The sequence below is a fragment of the Archocentrus centrarchus genome, chromosome 6 (genome assembly GCF_007364275.1).
Source record: "Archocentrus centrarchus isolate MPI-CPG fArcCen1 chromosome 6, fArcCen1, whole genome shotgun sequence".
Taxonomy (NCBI): Eukaryota; Metazoa; Chordata; class Actinopteri; order Cichliformes; family Cichlidae; genus Archocentrus; species Archocentrus centrarchus.
In genome coordinates, this window is record NC_044351.1 from 847207 (window position 1) to 864348 (window position 17142).

The following is a 17142-nucleotide window of genomic DNA, read 5'->3' on the forward strand; positions in this document are numbered from 1 at the left end:
TGAGGGTAACCTGCTCTACCACCTGAGCCTAAAATCCAGGTCAAACCTGCAGTGAACCCTGAACTAAAGAGTCTCTGCATCCAGTCAGACAACAGAGGTCGAATGATAGCATATCAGTCAGAGCGACTCTGGTAGAGTCAAAGAATAGAATTATGGAGCCCAGAGTTTTTACTTTTCAGTCTTTTTCAGTGTATAGCACCAAACTGCAACAGCAGTCGCCTCAAGGCGCTTTGTATTGTGGGTAAAGACCCTACAACAATACAGAGAAAACTCAACAGAACGACCCCCTATGAGCAGCACTTGGTGACAGTGGGAAATAAAACTTTAACAGGAAGAAACCTCCAGCAGAACCAGGCTCAGGGAGGGGGGGTCATCTGCTGAGGGGGGGGGGGGGGGGGGGGGGCTGAGGGGAGACAGAGATTAATAATAACCAATGATTAAACACAGAGTGGGGTATTGTAGGATACATTTTAGGGGTCTCCATGTTCCTTTTTGATTGCAAATTAAAACCATAGTTACCAACAAATCACAGTGTTGAGCAGGCTCTGATGCAGGCTGTTTATTAGACATCTTAGTAGCACACAAATAGTTATAAAGACATAGACAGTAGCATAGTGAAGACTGAAATACACACAGAGTAACAGAATAGAAGAAAGAACCTATTGATCATGCCCCGGCTTCCTCATCACTCCCTCCGACCGAGGAGAGCCCGTGCTGAGGTTAAGTATGAGTCCAAATAAAATCAAACTGTCCAAATGATCCATGGTGATGAGCAAGCTCTGTTGCAAAAAGTTACTAGTACTTAGAAATATACAAACACAAAAAACAAAGGACAAAAAGTAAAAGCAAGAAGCCCTCCCGGGAGGTTGTGCCTTAGTAGTTGCTGGAAAAACGGACAACACGAACAAAGACTGTGGCTACATCTTCTCTCCTTTCTTCTCCTCTTCTAACCGTGGTATTTATACTCTTTCTCTTTCTTTGTCTAAGATTTGTGCTCAGTCTGCACTTTGTAAGCATGCATTAGAAACTGTCATTAATTCTACTGACATTATCTGAAAAGGCACAAACATCCCGGGGCATCTTCAATACATCAACAAGACAGTAAGAAAAATTCATCACAATAATTTGTCAGAAACAACCTCCTTGTGGCCATCCTATGGTACTCCTTAAGAAGGATTTACAGCTGCCCACACTTACACAGACCAGATATGAGGGAGAAAGTGGGGCCCAGTTTGCCCCTAGACTTGTTGCATAGACAGATTTACACTTTCTTGGTTTGCATTTCCAAAATCTTTGGTAACTTGGATATGTGTCCTTCCTTTAGCTCCTGCTGCTGCACTACAAGGCCAACACGGAGGCTCAGGACAACAACGGCAACACGCCGCTGCACCTCGCCTGCATGTACGGACACGAGGACGTACGTCAGCCGCTCACGCGCTCTGTGTCACATCCTGGCTGCAGTGCTTCGTTCATCCTGCATGTCATCCTACATAAAACTTTACAGTAATGCTAAAGAAGAGCCGCTGGTTTCAGTTTGAAACCACTGGATTAGTCTGCAGATAAAATGCTTTTGGTTAGTTATACAGGTTAATGATCAGATTGTTATTATTGGCACCCAAATATTTGAGTTTTTGACTTAAAATTTTGTGTCTGGCAGCTTTGATTTACACTGTAAAATTTAGTTAAATCATTGAAAATGTTATAAATGGGCTAATAAATGAAGTGTTAGATTCAGACCTGCAGTGAGTCGCAGGGTCAGAAGGTCCCCTCAGATTTCTCTCTGATGGCATTCAGTGTGTGTGTGTGTGTGTGTGTGTGTTCAGTTTTTTAAAAATCCACAGTTAAAACTTTCTGAATAGTCTGTTTTTATTCAATAATAATAAACCCGTCATCAGTGTGAAAGGGATCATAGCATTAGTTTCTCATCATCCATCATTATAAATTTGACTCGATAAAAGTCAGAACATAAAGTAAAACATCACAGGTTTAGATTAGTATTACCCCCACTCCACTTTGTGATTTGTGAAGCTGGATCTGGTGTACCACGGCCGCTGATGAAATTCCATCACTATCAGTGAACTGTTTTGGGTAGGAGCTGGCATCTGACTTCACATTGCCCCCATCCTCTCGTCTCCGTCTGTATCCTCTCCTGACCTTACCCACCATATTGCTATCCTGGCTTTAAATGTGCAAATATGTTTCTGCTCTGTCGCAGAGGTTTTTGTAACCTTATACTGTGTATGTGCATATGTATACAAAGTATGAGATGATTTTTTTTCCTCACTCATCCCTATATGTTTTCACTATTGTTTCTGTCTTTTTTAATGGCAGCGCCTCCAGAAGGGGGGCAGCATGGCCACAGTTCACCTATCTCCCCATGTTTGTTCTGTTTGTCTTCTTGGATGGTGTTGTGTTAACTGTAATTTCCCCATTGTGGGATCAATAAAGTATCATCAAATAGATGTACGTCCCTAAAAAAGCCCCAAAGTCTCAGTCATGCGAGGCCTAAATTGTTTTTATTCATAAAGAATCAAAAAAAACTTCACATGCACAGTTGTTTTGATCAAATGTAAGCTCGACAAGATCCCCTGACAGGAGGAGCTGAATAACATCAGGAGCTATTTCCCTAAAACACTAACGAGTGTAGAAGATCATTTAATCATTAAAGATATGCGTTTTTTCACACACTTTAACCACAGTGTGCATTGAATGATACCATAATCTTCTGTATCATCCCTCCTATGACCACTCCCCACTCCTATGTACGATTTAAAATCCACAACTTGATGGTTAAGCCTGTCTTTTGACCTGGATAAATAAACTTAATCTACTTTTTTATTTTACCCAAAAGCATCTATATCAGCTTTCAGCACCATAGGGCATATCCTCTAACCGCTTGCCTGCACAAAGAGTCTAAAGTCAGCACAGAAACACGCTGTGGAAACATCACAACTTAAAATACGTTTGGTTTTTTTCCTGTATCGTAGCCTGCACACAGGGTTAGCGTCAGAGCAAAGGATCATGGGAGTTCTCATGGCGGTGTTTATGTGTTTAGTTATAGAGTTATCAGCTATGTTTTGCTGCGCTCTCTCATTATTATTAGTTTGAGATGTGAATTACGCACGTTGTGTGGTATTCAATTCAATTCAATTCAATTTTATTTATATAGTGCCAAATCACAACAAACTGTCGCCTCAAGGCGCTTTGTATTGTGGGTAAAGACCCTACAATAATACAGAGAAAACCCAACAGTCAAAACGACCCCCTATGAGCAAGCACTTGGCGACAGTGGAAAGGAAAAACTCCCTTTTAACAGGAAGAAACCTCCATCAGAACCAGGCTCAGGGAGGGGGGGTCATCTGCCGCGACCGGTTGGGCTGAGGGGAGAGAAAGACATGCTGTGGAAGAGAGCCAGAGATTAATATCAATTAATGATTAAATGCAGAGTGGAGTATAAACAAAGTAAATAAGGTGAATGAGAAACAGTGCATTATGTGAACCCCCCAGCAGACTAGGCCTATAGCAGCATAACTAAGGGAGGGTTCAGGGTCACCTGATCCAGCCCTAACTATAAGCTTTATCATAAAGGAAAGTTTTAAGCCTAATCTTAAAAATAGAGAGGGTGTCTGTCTCCTGAATCCAAGCTGGAAGCTGGTTCCACAGAAGAGGCGCCTGAAAGCTGAAGGCTCTGCCTCCCATTCTACTCTTAAGTATCCTAGGAACCACAAGTAAGCCAGCAGTCTGAGAGAGAAGTGCTCTGTTGGGGTGATATGGTACTATGAGGTCTTTGAGATAAGATGGTGCCTGATTATTCAAGACCTTGTATGTGAAGAGAAGAATTTTAAATTCTATTCTAGATTTAACAGGGAGCCAATGAAGAGAAGCCAATATGGGAGAAATCTGCTCTCTCTTTCTAGTCCCTGTCAGTACTCTAGCTGCAGCATTTTGGATCAGCTGAAGGCTTTTCAGGGAGCTTTTAGGACAGCCTGATAATAATGAATTACAATAGTCCAGCCTAGAAGTAATAAATGCATGAATGAGCTTTTCAGCATCACTCTGAGAAAGGATGTTTCTAATTTTAGAAATATTGCGCAAATGCAAAAAAGCGGTCCTACATATTTGTTTAATATGTGCATTGAAGGACATATCCTGGTCAAAAATGACTCCAAGATTTCTCACAGTGTTACTGGAGGCCAAAGTAATGCCATCCAGAGTAAGTATCTGGTTAGACACCATGTTTCTAAGATTTGTGGGGCCGAGAACAACAATTTCAGTTTTATCTGAATTTAGAAGCAGGAAATTAGAGGTCATCCAGGCCTTAATGTCTTTAAGACATTCCTGCAGTTTAACTAATTGATGTGTGTCATCTGGCTTCATTGATAGATAAAGCTGAGTATCATCTGCATAACAATGAAAATTGATGCAGTGCTTTCTAATAATACTGCCTAAGGGAAGCATGTATAATGTAAATAAAATTGGTCCTAGCACAGAACCCTGTGGAACTCCATAATTAACCTTAGTGTGTGAAGAAGACTCCCCATTTACATGAACAAATTGGAGTCTATGAGATAAATATGATTCAAACCACTGCAGTGCAGTACCTTTAATACCTATAGCAAGCTCTAATCTCTGTAATAAAATGTTATGGTCAACAGTATCAAAAGCTGCACTGAGGTCCAACAGGACAAGAACAGAGATGAGTCCACTGTCAGAGACTGTAAGAAGATCATTTGTAACCTTCACTAATGCTGTTTCTGTACTGTGATGAATTCTGAAACCTGACTGAAACTCTTCAAATAAACCGTTCCTCTGCAGATGATCAGTTAGCTGTTTTACAACTACTCTTTCAAGAATCTTTGAGAGAAAAGGAAGGTTGGAGATTGGCCTATAATTAGCTAAGACAGCTGGGTCAAGTGATGGCTTTTTAAGTAGAGGTTTAATTACAGCCACCTTGAAGGTCTGTGGTACATAGCCAACTAATAAAGACTGATTGATCATTTTTAAGATTGAAGCATCAATAATTGGAAAGACTTCTTTGAACAGTCTAGTAGGAATGGGATCTAACAAACATGTTGCTGGTTTGGAGGAAGTAACTATTGAAGTTAACTCTGAAAGATCAACTAGAGCAAAAGAGTCTAAACAAATACCAGCAGTGCTGAAAGCAGCCGAACATGAAGATCAATCTTTGAGATGGTTATGAATAATTTTTTCTCTAATGTCTAAAATTTTATTTGTAAAGAAATCCATGAAGTCACTACTAGTTAACGTGAAAGGAATACTCGGCTCTACAGAGCTCTGACTCTTTGTCAGCCTGGCTACAGTGCTGAAAACAAACCTGGGGTTGTTCTTATTTTCTTCAATTAATGATGAATAGTAAGATGTCCTAGCTTTACGGAGGGCTTTTTTATAGAGCAACAAACTCTTTTTCCAGGCTAAATGAGCATCTTCTAATTTAGTGAGACGCCATTCCCTCTCAAGCTTTCGGGTTATCTGCTTTAAGCTGTGCGTTTGTGAATTATACCACGGAGTCAGGCACTTCTGATTTGAAGCTTTCCTTTTCAGAGGAGCCACAGTATCCAAAGTTATACGCAGTGAGGATGTAAAACTATTGACGAGATAATCAACCTCACTGGGAGCAGAGTTTAGGTAGCTGCTCTGTACTGTGTTGGCACATGGCACTGAAGAGCATAACAATGAAGGAATTAGATCCTTAAACTTATTACAGCACTTTCAGAAAGACTTCTACTGTAATTAAACTTATTCCCCACTGCTGTGTAATCCATTAAAGTAAATGTAAATGTTACTAAGAAATGATCAGACAGGAGGGGGCTTTCAGGGAATACTGTTAAGTCTTCAGTTTCTATGCCATATGTTAGGACAAGATCCAGAGTATGATTAAAGTGGTGGGTGGGCTCCTTTACATTTTGAGAGAAGCCAATTGAATCTAACAATAGATTAAATGCAATGTTGAGGCTGTCATTCTCAGCATCTACATGGATGTTAAAATCACCCACTATAATTATTTTATCTGAACTGAGCACTAAATCAGATAAAAAGTCTGAGAAATCAGACAGAAACTCTGAGTAAGGACCAGGTGGACGATAGATAATAACAAATAAAACATGTTTTTGATTTTCCCAATTAGGATGGACAAGACTAAGAGTCAGGCTTTCAAAAGAATGAAAACTTTGTCTGGGTCTTTGATTAATTAATAAGCTGGAATTGAAGATTGCAGCTAATCCTCCTCCTCGACCTGTGCTTCGAGCATTCTGACAGTTACTGTGACTCGGGGGTGTTGATTCATTTAAACTAACATATTCATCCTGCTGTAACCAGGTTTCTGTAAGGCAGAATAAATCAATACGTTGATCAATTATTAAATCATTTACTAATAGGGACTTGGAAGAGAGAGACCTAATGTTTAACAATCCACATTTAATTGTTTTATTCTTTGGTGCAGTTGATGAAGCTGTATTATTTATTGTTTTTGAATTTTTATGCTTAAATAGTTTTTTGCTGATTTTAGCTTTGGTTTTTGGTGGTCTGGGAGCAGCACCGACTCTATGGGGATGGGGTTTTGGGGGGATGGCAGGAGGAGAGAAGCTGCAGAGAGGCGTGTAAGACTGCAACTCTGCTTCCTGGTCTCAACCCTGGGTAGTCAGGTTTTAGGAGGGTTAATAAATTTGGCCAGATTTCTAGAAATGAGAGCTGCTCCATCCAAAGTGGGATGGATGCCGTCTCTCCTAACAAGACCAGGTTTTCCCCAGAAACTTTGCCAATTATCTATGAAGCCCACATCGTTTTTTGGACACCACTCAGACATCCAGCGATTCAAGGAGAACATGCGGCTAAACATGTCGCTCCTGGTCTGATTGGGGAGGGGCCCAGAGAAAACTACAGAGTCCGACATCGTTTTTGCAAAGTTACACACCGAGTCAATATTAATTTTAGTGACCTCCGATTGGCGTAACCGGGTGTCATTACTGCCGACGTGAATAACGATCTTACCAAATCTACGATTAGCCTTAGCCAGCAGTTTCAAATTTCCATGAATGTCGCCTGCTCTGGCCCCTGGAAGACATTTGACTATGGTCGCCGGTGTCTCTAGCTTCACGTTTCTCAAAACAGAGTCACCAATAACCAGAGTTTGTTCCTCGGCGGGTGTGTCGCCGAGTGGAGAAAAACGGTTAGAGACGTGAACAGGTTGGTGGTGTACCCGGGGCTTCTGCTTAGGACTACGCTTCCTCCTCACCGTCACCCAGCTGGCCTGTTTTCCCTGCTGCTCGGGATCTGCTGGGGGGGAGCTAACGGCGGCTAAGCTACCATGGTCCGCACCCGCTACAGGGGCCTGGCTAGATGTAGGATTTTCCAAGGTGCGGAGCCGAGTCTCCAGTTCAGAAAGCCTGGCCTCCAGAGCTACAAACAGACTACATTTATTACAAGTACCGTTACTGCTAAAGGAGGCCGAGGAGTAACTAAACATGTGACACCCAGAGCAGGAAAGTGCAGGAGAGACAGGAGAAGAAGCCATGCTGGTAGTGAGTCGGCTAAGGGCTAAGCTACTAGCTGAGCTAAGCTAGCGAATTTCTAAAAACAAATAAAGTGAGTAATGTGAATACAGGTGATTCAGCAAAGAGTATGCTATTTAAAGTAGGTGAAGATTACACTAAAATATGTTATTATCCAGATAAATCTAGTTATACAGATATAACAGCTAACAGACAGCAAAACACTGTGCTCCGAAACAGGAACAGGAAGTGATACAATACCGCAGTGAGAGCCAACACCAGTGACAGCGCCACCAAGAGAGTATGAGGTTAGTTAGTTAATGGAACACCGTGACTGTGACGGGCATAGCCGCTAAAGGCCTAGGGTCACCGTGACTGCTTCAGCGCACGTCCTGTGCGAGTAAAACAACAGTACCTGCATATGACCAGTAGGATGAGGTCAGGACTTAGGTTATAAGCGTGTCTCTGCAGCGTTTGCACAGTGCGAAGGTTTTACAATGTCACAGAAGTACGATCTGGTGGAACTGCGCAACTTCCCTGTGGAGACGTGTCAGCTGCACGCGGTCGTGCTAGACTTTGTGAAACTTACCGTCAAGGCCGTTCTAAACGTGATTATTCAAAAACACAGAAGAGAGATTTGCGCAGGTTGTGAAACCTCACAAAGAAGGCACACCTGTGGGGCTCCGTTAGAGAGGCACTACTTTTTCAAGTATTATGATCACCTATCGAAAAAGTTTTGGAATGGATATTTCATCCCTATATTAATGGAAATTCTCCGTTTGGAAGGTTTCACTCCGGACACACACAGGCTCATGGGCGCTACGGAAGCTTATCTCCACGAGTTAAGAGAGGTCAAAGATATTGAACGGGCGCTTTTTGAATTGGAGGACAGCGTTATCGGTGTCAAACGAACATCTGTCGACCATGTTTTAAATCAAAAGTATCATCTGTGGGTTTAACTTCATTGTATGCATTTAAATCGAAACTGCATACTTTTTGGCTGGTTCCATCGTTTGTACTTGATTTACTTATGTTATAAAATTTTAATTTTATGTCTATGAACATGTAGCTATGTGACGTTTGTATCTCTGTTTTACATGATTATATTCTACTGATGCTTATCTTAGTCTGAACACCCATGAAAATAAGAGATTTTTTTAATCTCAATGGCAATTTCCTTGCTAAAATATCATCTTAGTTTGATTTCACTTAAGTATTTTTTTCATATCACTGTTTGTTGATGCACAAAGTGTGCGACAAGATGATTTTTTAAAAATAAAAGTCTGTAATGTAGTACTGGTGAGACACAGCAGCGTTTTTATACACAAATCTGCACACTTTCTCATGCCTAAGTATTGAGCAGACACTCGATGGGGTCGTATAGGCATGATCCATGCTACAAAAGACCTAAACTTAATGCATTTATATATTTTTGTGCTTCAAGCGTGTGCTACAGACGGGTTATTGAGGTTAAAAGGAAAAAAAAAGTCCACACAACTCTGCTCATAAACCCTAAAGGTGTTAAAGCATCTTTGTACTTCAGCATCGCTGTTATCAACATTATTCTTAAAGATAATTACCCGTCTATTCATCTCCTGTTTGATCCATAAAGACTTTATATGATCATATATCACACCAAACAGTTCACAAACTCCATGTTGGACACGCAGGACGTGTAGCCACACAAAGTATTTTGTTTATCTCCACAGTTTGTATGTCTCTTCTGTTGTGGTTTTAATTTAAAGCAGCTGTACAAGAGAGAGAGAAAAGCATTAAGATAAGCATCAGTAGAATATAATCATGTAAAACAGAGATACAAACGTCACATAGCTACATGTTCATAGACATAAAATAATTAAAATTTTATAACATAAGTAAATCAAGTACAAACGATGGAACCAGCCAAAAAGTATGCAGTTTCGATTTAAATGCATACAATGAAGTTAAACCCACAGATGATACTTTTGATTTAAAACATGGTCAACAGATGTTCGTTTGACACCGATAACGCTGTCCTCCAATTCAAAAAGCGCCCGTTCAATATCTTTGACCTCTCTTAACTCGTGGAGATAAGCCTCCGTAGCGCCCATGAGCCTGTGTGTGTCCGGAGTGAAACCTTCCAAACGGAGAATTTCCATTAATATAGGGATGAAATATCCATTCCAAAACTTTTTCGATAGGTGATCATAATACTTGAAAAAGTAGTGCCTCTGTAACGGAGCCCCACAGGTGTGCCTTCTTTGTGAGGTTTCACAACCTGCGCAAATCTCTCTTCTGTGTTTTTGAATAATCACGTTTAGAACGGCCTTGACGGTAAGTTTCACAAAGTCTAGCACAACCGCGTGCAGCTGACACGTCTCCACAGGGAAGTTGCGCAGTTCCACCAGATCGTACTTCTGTGACATTGTAAAACCTTCGCACTGTGCAAGCGCTGCAGAGACACGCTTATAACCTAAGTCCTGACCTCATCCTACTGGTCATATGCAGGTACTGTTGTTTTACTCGCACAGGACGTGCGCTGAAGCAGTCACGCTGACCCTAGGCCTTTAGCGGCTATGCCCGTCACAGTCACGGTGTTCCATTAACTAACTAACCTCATACCACACAACGTGCGTAATTCACATCTCAAACTAATAATAATGAGAGAGAGCAGCAAAACATAGCTGATAACTCTATAACTAAACACATAAACACCGCCATGAGAACTCCCATGATCCTTTGCTCTGACGCTAAACCCAGTGTGCAGGCTACGATACAGGAAAAAACCAAACGTATTTTAAGTTGTGCTGTTTCCACAGCATATTTCTGTGCTGATTTTAGACTCTTTGTGCAGGCAAGCGGTTAGAGGATATGCCCTATGGTGCTGAAAGCTGATATAGATGCTTTTGGGTAAAATAAAAAAGTAGATTAAGTTTATTTATCCAGGTCAAAAGACAGGCTTAACCATCAAGTTGTGGATTTTAAATCGTACATAGGAGTGGGGAGTGGTCATAGGAGGGATGATACAGAAGATTATGGTATCATTCAATGCACACTGTGGTTAAAGTGTGTGAAAAAACGCATATCTTTAATGATTAAATGATCTTCTACACTCGTTAGTGTTTTAGGGAAATAGCTCCTGATGTTATTCAGCTCCTCCTGTCAGGGGATCTTGTCGAGCTTACATTTGATCAAAACAACTGTGCATGTGAAGTTTTTTTTGATTCTTTATGAATAAAAACAATTTAGGCCTCGCATGACTGAGACTTTGGGGCTTTTTTAGGGACGTACATCTATTTGATGATACTTTATTGATCCCACAATGGGGAAATTACAGTTAACACAACACCATCCAAGAAGACAAACAGAACAAACATGGGGAGATAGGTGAACTGTGGCCATGCTGCCCCCCTTCTGGAGGCGCTGCCATTAAAAAAGACAGAAACAATAGTGAAAACATATAGGGATGAGTGAGGAAAAAAATCATCTCATACTTTGTATACATATGCACATACACAGTATAAGGTTACAAAAACCTCTGCGACAGAGCAGAAACATATTTGCACATTTAAAGCCAGGATAGCAATATGGTGGGTAAGGTCAGGAGAGGATACAGACGGAGACGAGAGGATGGGGGCAATGTGAAGTCAGATGCCAGCTCCTACCCAAAACAGTTCACTGATAGTGATGGAATTTCATCAGCGGCCGTGGTACACCAGATCCAGCTTCACAAATCACAAAGTGGAGTGGGGGTAATACTAATCTAAACCTGTGATGTTTTACTTTATGTTCTGACTTTTATCGAGTCAAATTTATAATGATGGATGATGAGAAACTAATGCTATGATCCCTTTCACACTGATGACGGGTTTATTATTATTGAATAAAAACAGACTATTCAGAAAGTTTTAACTGTGGATTTTTAAAAAAAACTGAACACACACACACACACACACACACACACACACTGGTAATTGGGAATGAATAGTTAAAGTGTACATGAATGAGAGTTCACCTAATGAGTGTCGACCTCATTGTATCTGAAAATTAGTCAGTTAGTGTTTTTAACAAAATGCAGATGTGATAACAAATAGAAAACAAGAATCCTGTAAAAACTCTTTTTTCCCCCACCTTAGATAGGAAAATACACAGCTATTGCTTTAACCATAGTTTGGGTCATAGTATGTGATGTTTAAACATATATTGCACTGTGTTTTCCGTGAGAAATGCAGAGTTAAAATGAGCAGCCTGTACAGTTTTTAACATTGATTTTTATTTCAACCCATAAACCAAAAATACAGAGAATGTATTACATACACATCCTGTGTTTGCCTAACCAGTAGTTTTCCACCATGAGAAGTTCTACTGCTACGTCCTCAAATAAATACTCCTCCTTCAGTTCATATCGCACACTCTCTATGGCTTCTATGATGTTTATTGTATCTTTCAATTCAGACGCTTGGGCAACCACAATATGTGTGAAATCCTTACGTGCCTCGTCCAGACTGTTGGCCCATAAGAACAGCCTGATAGCGGGAATGAGACGATCCGACCAGAATCTTTTCATCACTTCGTCGTAATGACGACCGTAGAAGAACTCAGGAACATGCTGCATACAACCGTGGTTCTTATCGATAGGGCGTTTGACTTGACATTCGTAACATATCTCTTCATGATACCTCTCCACCGCCGTACACAGAAGGCGTAGTGTGACGAGCTTAACGCCCGCGACGCCGTACTTCGTCAGTTGCTCTTCATGTAATTGGTGAGATGGTGAAAGTGAAGAAGATGAGGAATCAGGAGGAGGAGGAGGAGGAACGGTCAGCATCTGTGATGGTTGTGAAGTTGTAACAGTTGAAGTTTTAACGTCTGGAAAAACAAAAACAGAAAAATTGTTAGTTATGTAGCCATCATTCATGTAATACACAAACACACCATTATTTTTTTTTTTAAAAAAGAAATGAGTTGATATACAGAATACAGTTTTGGTTCACATACTATTGTTTAAAAAAAAAAAAGAATATGCTTACCTGAAGCCATTTAAAAAGACAGAGAGAGTAACCTTTGCTCCGGAGTCTGTGTGGAAAAACGAGGAAAAGTGCGCTGCGATCGTCTTCACAGAGTGTTAGTGAATGTTACGGTCTTCGCTATGCTTGCTTTATAAACCACAACCCTTTTTTTTTTATGACTGTGTCCTGTTTGTTTGTTGGAAACCCTCCCCTCACTCCTTTTTTAACCACCACCTGTTCTCTCTGGAAAAGTACTGCGTCCTGACCTGTCTATTATCATTATATCCTGAATGTTAAATCAAATTAAAAATAACTTTTCTTTTAAAGAAACTGACGAGCTCGTTGAAACGTGAAAGCATCAGCCCTCCCTGCTGTAAACAAAGACCGGTCGCTGTCGCTTTTTGTGACGTAGTAAAAAAAGCGCCACATTGCCTGATGGGAAATGTAGTGATATCCGTATTTTTTAATTTATTTTTGCGTTTTAAGTAAAAAACGTTGCTGTAATTATTTGCGTGTGGAAATAAAAGCACAAATCCAGCAGGGTTTCAACAGGTGGTCTGATTTTATGCCAGTCAGCTAAAGTGTGCATTGTCTTATAGTTAAAACAGATTGTACAGTTGCATGTGTGGAGAATTACAGCCTTTGATGCTCATAGCACCTGTTAAGAAAGAGTTTATTTAAAGCATAGCCCCCAAACAGTATGAAGGGGATTGTCCTTTTTGATGAACTCTTCTTGTAATGAGAGATAGTGGGGGAGAGAGTGTGGGAACCATGATTTCAGCAGGGTTTCAACAGGTGTTGGTCTGATTTTATGCCAGTCTGCTAAAGTGTGCATTGTCTTATAGTTAAAACAGATGATACAATTGCCTTTGATGCTCAGGTATCAGCTGTTAAAGAAAGAGTTTATTTAAGCATCTTCACAACAGTATGAATGGGATAGCCCTTTTTTCCAGACACCACATCCACTCACACACACATGCAGCTGATAGTCATAAATCATTCGAACACGCACGATCACACGCACGCGCACGAGGACGCTCATGTACGCGCATGACCTTTGACCCCCACCTGTCACCCACCTGTTAGCTGTCAATCATAAAAAGTGCCATTATATTACCACTATCATTATTAGTGATAACCTTCTTGATTGAGAGTCATCAATAACAGTATAAAAACCATCAATAGTGTAAAAACACTGAAAAAACGAGTATAAACCACAGAACAATCTGCCACACTGCTGTTTGTTCAGCTGTGACGGGGAGGAAGGCGGAGCCTGTCACAGTGCAGAGAGCGTTTCTGTGCAGGAGCCACACCCACCTGACCTGAGGGATTGTATCAGGCTGATCTGAGTGTTATAGCTCCTTTGGTTTTAGATGAAATATGATGATGAGTCTGCCGTGTCGGTGAGCCCGTCTCAGACTGAGATCAGAGTCTTTTAATAAATCAAGTGCTTAATAAAACAAGATCAGCTCCACCTCATTGAAGCTGAATCCTCTGCAGCTAAAAAGTTACCAAACTGAGCAGAGAATGACATTTTCTGTGGATCCTTTCAGCTTTGAGAGGATGAGACTCCTGAATGCTGGCTCTAACACTCTGCACTTAGACTGCTTCATCATCCAGTGATTTACACTGTTTTGCTGTGAGCTTTGAGATATCAGCTGCAGAGACGTCTGCCTCCTCCTGAAGAAACGACACTCGCCCAAACTCTGCAGTGAACGTTTCATGTAGGAACTATTTTCTTTCTATTAAACTACAGCCACTCTGCAGGTGGAGGACCGTCACAAGTACGAGCTGTTCATGCTCCACCTCCAATGCTGCTGTGGACAATGGGCCTGAGAGTGGCCTAAATGTACACCCAGCACGTGGTCGGACTTTGCTGAGCTGGTGTTCGGGGTCACGTGGAGAGTTTCTCCTGCAGGCTTTTCCTGTATCAGTGGTGACTCCACCTGTGCAGGCAGCCCAGTTTTCCCACCAAAGGAGGCAACATTTCAGGATTGGCTGATCATTTCTGATCTGCCCACGCTGCCACGCAGACTCTCACCGTTCACTGCAGGTTTCCCCTTCTTCAGACATGCTGTACGGGACTTCCTGCTTGTTTCTTGGCTGTTTGATTTGGGGCTCAGCTCACGGGGTCCCCCAGACGAACACTCGGCCCGACGTCACAGACCAGGAGCTGTTCTGGGGCTCCGACCAGTACGACTTTGCTATAGTGCTGCCTGCAGCTGGGCTGGAGTGTTTCTGGCACTTTGCCCACCGTGGAGAGAAATTTTACCTGAACTTCATGGTAAGAAGAAAAAACTGTATTTTTCAAAGCAAGAAGAATGTGATGTGCATAAACTGTTAGACAAAGCCACATGGAGTCTCCTCATTTTCAGAGCCTCTCTGATTAGCACGTTATGAAGCTGCTTCCACAAACCTCTTCTCCACCAATGAGCAATGCCAGTACTGGTTTGGCCTGTTTTCAACCAGCACCAGCCCACATTTCAGTGGCATTAGGACCATAAAGGGTCCATTTGATTTGCTGGGGTAGGGGCCCCTACAGATCATCACTGAGTTTCTCCTCACATCACCTCTGATATCAGTGGTTCCAACTCTGGGCTCAGAGACTTTGTGGGTACTGGTACTGCTTGTTTTTCCATGACTGGTACCATCTGTGGAAACGATGTAACATCTATAGATGATCAAAGTGGCAGAGCTAACAGAGCTCCTCATAACTCCTGCAGTGTGTGGATGCTCTGTCTGGTATTTAACTCCATATCGGTCTTGTAGGTCCAGTGGGTGACAGGAATGGGCCACGGCAGACAGCTGTCTGTCACCGTCAACGCCCCGAGCGGTCTGCTAGTGTCTGCTGTCGATGACGCAAAGGCCCAGATCAGCTTTGAGGCTGCAGAAACAGGTAGCTGCCTGATGGAGCTCTTCCACTTCACATCACCTGCATGCAGTGAACAGGAAGTTATGACTTGTGATTCCCTTTTAATACAGGTGAAATACAGGTGAGCAGCTTCAGTGTTTGCTGATGACTCAGCACTCGAGTCTGTCTCTTTCTAATAAGAGCAGCAAGGATCCATTTTAGGTCCTCTTTCATTCTCGTACCACGCCGTCCCTCAGCACTCCAGCCTGCAGGGAGTTTTTAACAACATTTTTATTATTGTAGTAATTTCTCATTTTAGTCACGTTTTTCTGTTCATGCTTGTTTTCTGTTTTTGTATTTATATGTACATCATGTGAAAAAGGTTTTCTCAGGTCTCTGCAGCCCTCCCCCTCATTCAGCAGCCTGTAGAAGCTGCTGCAGCAGCAGTGACATGCAGTGATGGTTTCCTGTATCTCTCACATGGTTATGGAGCATTTTTGGCCCACTGCTCTTCGGGGTGTAGCTTCATTTAGTTTCTGCACAGCTCACAGGTCTGGACTCTGACTGGGCCGTTGCAGCACCTTCATTCTTGCTGCTGTGCTTGGGTTTGGTCCAAGCTTCAGGACAGACGGCCTCACATGTGCCTCTAGAATACTTTGGTGTGGTACAGTATGGCACACAGGATATTACGTTCTTTTTAGAGTGAAGTCGTTTTTCTCCTGCAGCCCCTCCAAACCTGTCCTACTTGTTCAGTCTGTTTCTAATTTAACTGTGATGACCTTTAACCTGTAACACTGAGGCCTGCAGAGTCTCAGATGGAGCTCTGGGCTTTTGGTTTCTCTGCAGGGTTGGAGCTGACGTCCAGCAAACTGTTTACAGAGGTTCTCACAGCAGCTGATGCGCTCCTTCAGGATGCAGCGTTGTGAAAACCTTCTTTTTCATGTGACTGTTTATTACATACTTGGAACATTAATATGTTGACTGGAAAACATTTTGGGTTTACTCTGTTGTTTTTAAATGTGCTTTATTTCCCAGGTTTCTATCAGATGTGCTTCAGTAACTTGCACAACCGCTTTGGCACGATGCAGATCTTCCTCAGCTTCGGTGTTTACTATGACACCTACCAAGACCCCTCCAAGAGTGAGGAGGACGAGGAGAAGAAAAAGGAGGAAGTCAGCAGAGAGCTGAACAACACACTGAGCATCATTGAGGTACACACAGCTTCCTGCTAATACTGCAGTAACATTGTAGTTGTAGTGGTGATGGCAAAACAAGAAAGATGTATTTAAATATGAACTGAAAGCAGTAACAGGTAGTACTGGTATTGGCAGTATTGTTGGAACAAAACAACAAATAACTGTTAATCTGTGTGTTCTGCTGTGTTAGGCTGCGACCCACAAAGTGGAGAACCACGTCTTCCACATGTTCCGCTACTACGGCTTCAGCCGGGTGAGAAAGAGCGTCGACTACTTCCTGCTACAGTCCAACTCAAAGTACATCACCTGGTGGTCGATGGCCCTCAGCGTCCTCATTGTCACCTCTGGATACCTGCAGCTCCTCTTCCTCAAAAGCCTCTTTGTCAGCAGTACAGGCGCAGAGGGCGAGAAGCCCCGATGCTGACAGACTAAAGCTACGAGAAAAACAATAAAAATGTGGGTATGTGAGGAGGAAGGGCAGGCACACATGAGCTAAAGCAGTGATGGTTCTTTCTCCTTGAATGAATAAACATAATGAAATGACGTAAAGACTCGGTGGTGCTTTTACAGAGTTATCCCAGCATCCTCTTTTAAAGCAT

At 42.0% G+C, this 17142-nt stretch overlaps 1 protein-coding gene across 1 annotated transcript; it reads left to right on the forward strand.

Annotated features, from left to right (window-relative positions):
- Positions 1-14458: 14458 nt before the first annotated feature.
- On the forward strand, positions 14459-17065 carry tmed6 (transmembrane p24 trafficking protein 6). Its single transcript, XM_030731799.1, has 4 exons — positions 14459-14780; positions 15266-15392; positions 16383-16558; positions 16734-17065. The coding sequence occupies exons 1-4, from the start codon at positions 14568-14570 to the stop codon at positions 16965-16967; spliced, it is 750 nt and encodes a 249-aa protein (XP_030587659.1). The 5' UTR covers positions 14459-14567; the 3' UTR covers positions 16968-17065.
- The last annotated feature ends 77 nt before the right edge of the window (positions 17066-17142 follow it).

What these genes read in the sequence shown, in the direction of transcription:
- tmed6 (XM_030731799.1), top strand. Translation starts at nt 14,568, where the DNA reads ATGCTGTACGGGACTTCCTGCTTGTTTCTTGGCTGTTTGATTTGGGGC. An exon ending in CTTTGAGGCTGCAGAAACAG is followed by an intron (nt 15,393 to 16,382) that starts GTAGCTGCCTGA and finishes TTTATTTCCCAG; the next exon opens with GTTTCTATCAGATGTGCTTC. An exon ending in ACACACTGAGCATCATTGAG is followed by an intron (nt 16,559 to 16,733) that starts GTACACACAGCT and finishes CTGCTGTGTTAG; the next exon opens with GCTGCGACCCACAAAGTGGA.